Source organism: Aphelocoma coerulescens, chromosome 22 (genome assembly GCF_041296385.1).
Source record: "Aphelocoma coerulescens isolate FSJ_1873_10779 chromosome 22, UR_Acoe_1.0, whole genome shotgun sequence".
NCBI classification, from domain to species: domain Eukaryota; kingdom Metazoa; phylum Chordata; class Aves; order Passeriformes; family Corvidae; genus Aphelocoma; species Aphelocoma coerulescens.
This window is the reverse complement of record NC_091035.1, coordinates 1,985,327-1,994,288: the sequence shown is the minus strand read 5'-3', so window position 1 is coordinate 1,994,288 and position 8,962 is coordinate 1,985,327. Positions and strand designations below refer to the sequence as shown.

At 51.5% G+C, this 8,962-nt stretch overlaps 1 protein-coding gene across 1 annotated transcript in view; it reads left to right on the top strand.

Annotated features, from left to right (window-relative positions):
* The first annotated feature begins 1,095 nt into the window (after positions 1 to 1,095).
* LRRTM4 (leucine rich repeat transmembrane neuronal 4) overlaps positions 1,096 to 8,962 on the top strand; it is a 197,082-nt gene continuing 189,215 nt past the window's right edge. The window contains exons 1-2 of the mRNA XM_069035438.1: positions 1,096 to 1,144; positions 3,142 to 4,688. Coding sequence (XP_068891539.1) covers positions 1,141 to 1,144; positions 3,142 to 4,688 — 1,551 coding nt within the window. The 5' untranslated portion in view covers positions 1,096 to 1,140. The remainder of the gene's footprint in view (positions 1,145 to 3,141; positions 4,689 to 8,962) is intronic.

Sequence of the window (8,962 nt, the reverse complement as noted above, 5' to 3'; positions counted from 1 at the left end):
TTGTGGGGATGATCGGTTTGATCGCAGCCCCTGCCCCTCGACCCTGTACCAAGACTTTCACTTTTAACCTGCAAACATTCCTCCTCCTGCCCCCCCCCCTCCCCCGGGAATGCAGGAGAAAAAGAAGAACAGTTTAGAATTTGCCCAAGCCAAATACCCAGGTCAGGTGCATTAGAGCAAGCTCAGGTTGGCAGATCCCTCGGGGAGCGGGTGTTTTGTTTGGCGTGTCTGCCAGAAAGCCCCCACACCGTAAACATTCCATAATCCAGGGCAGGTGGAGGGGTCTGGGAAGGGAGGACGGTGGGCAAGGCAATGCTGTGTCTTTAATTTTCTTTTCCGAGGGAAGCAAAGTCTGCAGAGCCATGACAGCCTCACTTGTTCAGCCTTTAATGTGCGCTGGGTTTTCTCCAGTGGAGGGCACTCCGTGTTCCACAAACTCCAGCCTCAGCACCAGCGAGCTCCGGAGCATCATCGCTCTCTGGAAAGCCTCGGAATTAGACGAGAGCTGCCTCTCGGCACAGCTACAAAACACTTTAAACCCGACCAGCTAAATGGATAAACCGAGCCTGCGGAGCTGCTAAACCGGGCTCTGGCACAGCACGGGAGGCCCTGCCTGCTCCGGGAGCCGGCGGAGGATGGATCGCTCTGCCTGGCAATGGCAAAAGGCAGCAGAATGAGGGATGCGAGGCGCCGGCACAGGTTTGGTCCTTCCTCCCAGAGAAGTTGGTTCGCCTCCATCGCCTGCTCCGGCTTTTCTCGCCGATTGCCACTTCACGCCGCCGGTTCTCTGATGACTTCCACAATGGCTCTCAGAGCTTAGAGTCCCTCCCTACCCCCCCACACTCCCCCCCATCCTTCGTCCTGTCTTCCCCACCCCCAACCCCTTCCCTATCCTTTCCCTTCCTCATCCCCAAAATTCTCGCTGGTCCGCTCCGGGGAACTTTGTGGGGTTCCTGGCAGGCACGCTGGATGGCGGCGGGGCGAGTGGCAGCCGGGCTGTGACATGAAGATGCTGATGGTTTAAAGCAAAGGAACCAGTCTTAAAAAGAGACAGAGGCGAAGGGAAAGCAAAAAAAAAGGGAAGAGAGAGGAGAAAACAGCTGGAGGAAGGCGAAGGAGGACGTTATTGATGACAAAAGGATGGGTGAGTGAACTTTTGTGGTTTGTTTGCTGGCACGGCTGCAGCTGTGGGGTGGGTTTTGCAGCTGGATTATTCGCCGGCGGAGGGGGGCCTCAGGGAGGCAGCGGCGGCAGCGCGTTCCTCTCTCTGCCAGGTGACTCACTGTACTTGCCATTGTATTTTTAGCCCATGTCCCCCCCCTCCAGGCACACGCACACCTTTCCTCCCGCAGTGGCTTCCCATGGAAGGCACCGGTGAATTCCTGCCCCGCGTGAGGGGCTGTGCAGGAGCGAACCCCCTGTGCCACCCACCCCCGCACCTGCACGCGCACCGGGAGCTGCGTGTGTGCCTGACACCCCAAATCCTGCCGGCTTCTCCTCCCGATCCCCCGGCACCATTCGGGCTGTCAGGAAGGGCTGGCGTTAACACTTCGCAGGATGTGGGAAGCAAAGGGGAGGGAGGGGGGGAGTTGTTTCTTGCATAGGTGGTTTTGAAGAGGCTGAAAAGATGCCCCTGGTACCTCTGCTACATTTCCAGCAGTCATTTGCCAGTCGGGTTTTTTTCCGAGTGTGACAGGTTTATTCCCCTCCTTCCTTCCCCCTCCCCAGCCCCCGAGTCTGTAACAGCCAGAACATATTTCTAGCTGGCTGCTGCTGGCAAAGAGAACAGAGCAAAAAAAAAAAAAAAGAGGATTTAAATTACAAATCTACCCATTAAAGTGGAAGGCAGGGGCATTCGAGACCAGGAATTATTTTTGCAGCTTGCCCCTTGGTTTAAAATTGGATTAAAGAGCTGCAGCACTGTCTGCTGTGTGTGTGACAAATAATAAAGTGATTATTTATCAAGGAGATACCAGCCCTTGAAATATTTCCTGTTGGAAGAATGCATTTTCATTCTTAGCAAGGCTGCAACTCTGGACAGAGGCAGCAGCCCTAAAATTATTCCAGGCGTGCAGATGGGTGTTGGGGGTTCTGACACCCCCTCCACGCCCTCTCATAATTATTCAGGATTCTATATATTCAGTTATTACATATGTCCTCACATCCAGCACTGCTGCTCTGTGACAAATCGGACATCTCAAAGGCAAACCCTTAAAATCAATCAGGAGAGGGGAATTGAAAGAGAAGTATCCCCCTTTAAACTTTCTGGGCTTTGCTGCTATCTGGAAGTGTTGGAGTGGGTATTTTCATCATCTACTGGATTAATTCAAATTAAGAAATGTTTAGGTATTCACAGCCACCTATGGATAAGTTTAGATGAACATGGGTTAAGGCAGTGGTTCATTTCAAAGGAATATGTCTCCTACCTTTACCTGGCATTGGGGTCCCATGCCAGCTTTCCTGGTACACTATGGATGAACTTTGTTTCTCTGCATCTATTTCTGTATTTTAGGTACATAAACCCCATGAGTTTTACTTAAACCTACTCCTAAACCCGAACCACTCAGTGCCAAAACTCAAACCTTTACTTAGTGCCTCATTTTGCAATGAATACACCTTCCAAAGATGGATCAAACTTCAGGAGAAGTAGATTTCACCTTTTCTGGGGTAATTTGAGGGGAGGGGGATTGGACTTGCAGTTGCTTTCCTTGAGGAACACGTTGAGCAGCACGCACGAGCAGAAGCTCTGGCTCATTTCCTCTCCAGCACTGTGGAGCATCCAGCACAGTGACTTGACAAATATGTTTATTGTTCAAACCTCGGCACGGAGCGATAAGGACATCCCAGCTCCTCGGAGAGCCGGGGGACAGGAGCACAGCCAGGAGGGAACAGGCTCCTGGTGCTCCCGAGGGACCCTAAGCCCCACACGGGGCGTCTGGAGGCGGTGGGGGCAGGAGAGATGGCCAGGCAGGCACTCAAAGGACGGCGATTTGCACCACAAAGAGCCGAGGCGGGAGGCGAACAGGTTGTCTCCCAAATCTCCCGCTCCTCTCAGGCTTACCCCGAGCTCCCAGTGAGCGATAATCTGGTCATTTATCTGCAAGGCTTTCCAATGCCCCTTTTTCCTTTCGGACGTTGCAGGTTTCCATGTGATCAAGCAGCGGGGAGGCTCCAGGGTGCTGCTGGGGCTGCTTCCCCTGGCGCTGCTGGCGGGGCTGGCGGGGGCTCAGCGAGCCTGCCCCAAGAACTGCCGCTGCGATGGCAAGATCGTGTACTGCGAGTCGCACGCCTTCCGAGACATCCCCCACAACATCTCCGGCGGCTCCCAGGGCTTGTCCCTGCGCTACAACAGCATCCAGAAGCTGAAATCCCACCAGTTCGCGGGCCTCAATCAGCTCATATGGCTTTACCTCGACCATAATTACATCAGCTCCGTGGATGAGGACGCCTTCCAGGGGATCCGCCGGCTGAAGGAGTTGATCCTGAGCTCCAACAAAATCACCCACCTGCACAACAAGACCTTCCACCCCGTGCCCAACCTCCGCAACCTGGACCTGTCCTACAACAAGCTGCAGGTGCTGCAGGCGGAGCAGTTCAAGGGCCTCCGCAAGCTCCTGATCCTGCACCTGAGGTCCAACTCGCTGAAAACGGTGCCCATCCGCGTTTTCCAGGACTGCCGCAACCTCGACTTCCTGGATTTGGGCTACAACCGCCTGCGGAGCTTGTCCCGCAACGCTTTCGCCGGCCTTTTGAAGTTGACAGAGCTCCACTTGGAGCACAACCAGTTTTCTAAGATCAATTTTGCCCACTTCCCACGGCTCTTCAACCTCCGCTCCATTTACTTGCAGTGGAATAGGATCCGCTCCATCAGCCAGGGGTTGACGTGGACCTGGAGTTCCTTGCACAACTTGGATTTATCAGGCAATGACATCGCAGGGGTAGAGCCCGGCACCTTCCAGTGCCTGCCTAACCTGCAAAAGCTGAACCTGGATTCCAACAAACTCACCAACATCTCCCAGGAGACCATCAACACGTGGATCTCGCTCATCTCCATAACTCTGTCTGGGAATATGTGGGAATGTACTCGAAGCATTTGCCCTCTGTTTAATTGGCTTAAGAATTTCAAGGGAAATAAGGAGAGCACCATGATCTGTGCAGGCCCCAAACACATCCAGGGCGAGAAGGTGAGCGACGCTGTGGAGACCTATAATATCTGTGCCGAAATCCAGGTGGTGGCCACTGAAAGGTCCTACCAGGCTCCCAAAACGCCCCAGAGACCCGTGTTCATCCCCAAACCCACCGTTTCCAAACTGGAAAGCCACCAGCCGACATCCGCAATGCCGAGTCCTTCCGCAGACATCCCAACGCCCGCAGTGGAGCCGGAATACGAGCACGTGTCCTTCCACAAGATCATCGCGGGGAGCGTGGCCCTGTTCCTCTCCGTGGCCATGATCCTGCTGGTCATCTACGTGTCCTGGAAGCGTTATCCCGCCAGCATGAAGCAGCTCCAGCAGCACACGCTCATGAAGAGGCGCAGGAAAAAGGCCCGGGAGTCGGAGAGGCAAATGAACTCCCCTTTGCAGGAGTATTACGTGGACTACAAGCCAACAAACTCTGAGACCATGGATGTATCCGTTAACGGATCTGGGCCCTGCACCTACACCATCTCTGGCTCCAGGGAATGCGAGGTATGAACCATGATCCTCCTAAAACCATTTCAGCTGCTGGGAAGGAGAGGTAAATGTTCGAAGCTCTTGAGGTATCTCTAAATATTAGAAAGATTAATGAGATTTTGTTCTTTTATTTTTTTCCTGCTTTGGGCTTTGTCTGTAGAAGGCTCTCTCATGTTAAATGACAACAGGCAGGGAAGGGATGGTGATTATTTTGAATAATTAAGACTTATTAAAAAAGCGATTAAGTTGGAGCCAACAACTGTGATAAAGGCATCTGGAGTGTTGTTCTCCTCCTGTTTGCACCCATTTGATGAGCTGTGGCTACAAGAGAATCCTATTTTTAATGGATCGGTAGATACAGAGGAGCTTAAGAGCCTTTTCTGGTTTAAAACTAAATATGGAAACCTCTTTTCTCCAGACCCCACATCAAATCTTGAGGGGTTTATGGCCTATTTAATGATCATGCCAAAGATTTCCTGCATTTTTGGTCCGGCTCAGGAGCAAACCAGGGGACAACAGGACTGCAGCACGATCTTGGAGTTGTTTTCCTGGAGCAACGGGAACACAGGGGTTTCTCTGAACGTGAGCCTTGGTCAAACAGCACAATTGCAAATATCTGGGTTGGGAGAAGGGGATTCTTGGAGGGTTTCATTTCATTTTAGTGATCAGTGGAGGCTTAGACAGCCCTCCTGGAGTTGATTTTCACAACCTTCAGGCCGTGTCAGGGTTTGACTCAGCAACACGGGAAGCACAATCAGGAAAAGCTCTCAGCACGTCTCTTCTGCTGTCCGGCTTTGCAAGGAAATTCCAAATTGTTTTGTTGCTCTCCTGCCAATGACTCCACTGCTGTGGATGCAGGGGATGGGTTTGCTTGGAATGCTGCTGCTTATTTAGAGCTGGCAAAGGAGGATTTGCACAATTCCATTGCAGTCCTGGTTATTTAACCCTGCTCGTGATGTGGCACCAGGGGACCGTGGTGGATTTTGCTTCCTTGGTTGTGGATGTTCTACCTGGGAGTGTTTCATGTGCCTGTTGGAGTTTATTCCCACCCCTTTGTGCAGGTTGGGATTGGCTGTGGGAATTCTGAGCCCTGGCTGTGGCAGCCAGGTGCTGTGGGAGGTGTGGTGACAACGAGCAGAGTGGGATCTGCAGTTCTGGGATCTGGATTGTTCAAAACTCAGTGTTTTCACTCTCTGACAATGGGGCGCCTTTGAGAGGTTTCATATTTGGCACCTGAAATCCCCAGCTGGTTTTGGACCGTGGAGATTAGGGGAAGGAAGGAAAATGCAATGGTCTGGGGTTGCTTTCTCTGGAGCAGTGGTGCCTTCAGAACAGAAACCCACCTGCCATGACCCTGTCATTGCTCCAGGAAAGCGCAGGAGGAAGGTGTGGGGTTCGGTTATTCGCTGTTACCAGCACAAGTAGAAAATGTGTGACATTCAGGTTATCTTGAATTTCCCCTGGCTGTCACAAGGAGCATTATTCTGGCCTGGAAGGCTCTGTCCCCTTCACGCTCAGGTTTAACAGCACTGAAGTTTCACTAGCTTGAGTAAAATGTTGAATTTACTCCATGGTGGTAAAACTGACAGATGAATGTGCACGTGGTAACTGAGCATCCAGGTCATGACACCATCATCCCTAACGCAGTTTGGATCACAGAAGACAGGGATGACGTTTGGGAGACTGGAATTTGGATAATTTGGATTACAGCAGGTAATTGCAAGGTTGAAGAGTCCTCCCAGGCGTAGTAACGCGAGGCCTGTGTGGTGTAATTCCCCCAAGTGGCTGTGTTTGTTACACACAGCATTAAACACCAGGGGACTCCAGCTCACCCGGCCTCCAGGTGCTGTGGCAGCACCAGAGCAACTTTATTTCGGTTAAATTAAACTGATGACAACTTTGCAGGACTCGGGGGTGGGGTTTGTGGTGTCCCTGGGTGTAAATCAGACTGTGCAAGGCACCCCAGCGCTGTGTCTGACGGGTCACTCTGTGTTCGTGTGATTGTTGAACATCCAGGGGCTCTTTGCACACCGTTAGAGACTAATAAATAATGGAGAATAATAAAGACCTCAGGAGATGGAAAGCAGATCATTGAAGGCACATGTAGCAACGCAAAGCCCCCACTGAAATCCTGTCTTCAGCTTGGATTTGACATTCTGCGTCTCCATAGCTACAAGGTTCCACTTGTAAAAGGAGAGATACTCACTGTACAGCACTTAAAAATGGTAATAAAACCCCTTGTAGAGTCTTCAGCAGTGGAAAGGGTTTGTGTTTAGTGAAAAAAAAATAGGAAATGGAACCTCTCTTTATTTCCTCATTTACCCATACTTGTGGAAAACTATTATTTTGTGCAGGTGTGATGCAGCTCAGGCCCATCCTCCCCCCGGGCTGCCTGGCTCATTCCCTGTGTGCAGCCTGAGGTTTCTCCCCAAAAAAGAAGCCCTCAGAGGGGAGAGGAGTGCCTGGACACCTGAGTGAGGGCAGGCAGGCTCCAGGACTCGTTGCTCAGCAGTTGACTGATTTCACTTCTTTTAGCAGTATTTTCCAGAGCATTGTCTGCTTTCACGTGTTCACCCCCCGTGCCTGGGGGCAGCTGAGGGCCCAGAAATGGAGTGGTTTTGGGAAAGGGGGGATGGATCAGCTCCATCTGGACTGGGAAAGGGCAGAGATGCCTGATCAGATGCTGCTGCTGGTGGTGGGGTGGTTTTTGAGGTCAAGTGAGCAGAGCTGGCTCCTTCACAGGGATCAGTTTGGATGTGGGAGCATCCAGATCATCTCATCCATAAACCACTCATTTTCCACGGCAGAACTGGCCTTGGAATAATGTGCTGAGGTATTTCCACCGGTTCTTTTCTCCACAGCAGCTCCAGGGCTGGTGTTGTTTTTAAATTTCAGAAGGTTTCGAGCATTCAGCAGAGGCCCACAGGTGAGAGCTGCCCTGGAGTAGGGCCGTGCTTTGTGGGGCTGCTTTTCCCAGTCCCCGCTTCAGGAATTATTCCTTTGCTGGGGAGAGAGAGCCAAAGGCAGGCTGGCTGTAAATGGGAGCGACTTTGGCAGCAGTGGGATTATAATCACTGACACCTGGCCTGTGCTATTCTATTTAGTCTCTTGGCAAGGCCTGTTAAAATAACTGGATGCTCCTGATTTTGGCTCTGGCCATCCAGTTAGCAGAGTGCCGCTCCCTCAGCCTGGGATTTGCTTTGTGCTTCTCCCTCCCTCTCACTTTCCCATTTATTTGTACATTTGCTGGAGATCTGGAAGCTGTAAAAAGGGGTTTCATAAGGCTAGCTATGATATTCTGTATTTCATACATATCACAGTCACAGAATATCTGGGAATGGCTCTCTGGGAAGGTGTTGTGGGGAGAAGGAAAATGTTTTTGTCTCCTGGAAGGTCATTCCTGTCCCCTTTCCCAGGCTGGCAGGGACAAAACAAACAACGGGCAGACAGGTGAACAGCTTTTTTGTGTGAACTGAGCGCTGTGAGGTCGCTTTTTACACCTCTCCTTCTCCATGTCTGGCCATACCCCGTGGATAAACAGCCACCTGCTCACACACAGGGACAGCTCTGCTGTGTTTTCCACCGGAGTGGAAACAGGGCTGCTTGTCACTTGTGTTCACACGTTTTAAATCAGCCACACAGAGTCACCTTCCGCTGGAATTCTGCTCCTTCCCCTCTTGGAAGCAACACATTGATAAAGGAGTTACACACATGCGGGCTTGGTGGGCTGCTGCCGACCTTCTTCTGAGCCTAATTTAAAGGGAAATGTTGACATGCTGGTTTTATTATTTATTTATTAAACACCATGGTGCATCAAGAAGCAAAGAGAATAAACCAGAAGTTTCCATCTCCAGAGAGGGTTTAGGGTGAGGTTCCAGTTCTGTAACTCTGCATTTGAAGGGGTGCCCTGGGGGCTCAGCCTGAGCTCAGGGAGTGTTGTGACCTCATGGGAGAAATCACTCAAGGACTGCCTGAATTTTCCATTTTTTTCATTCTTTTGAGAGCAGTGGTTGCAGTTCCTGTGGTCAGCAGCCTGGGGGGTTCGTGAGGGATGCCGAGCAAGGACCTCATGGCTGAGGTGTGAGTTCATCAGAGCTTGGGGGAATGGAAAGGAAGTGATCCCACAGGTGGGATACTGCAAAGAGAAGGACACGGGAGGTGAGGAGTGGGGAGAATGGGGAGCAGAAACTCTTCATCGACCCTCTGTGCTCAGTGCAGGGCCGAAGCAGCGTGGGTTTCTTTCCAGTGACTGTTCTGCAACACAGGAGGATGAGCACTGTTAATTGAAC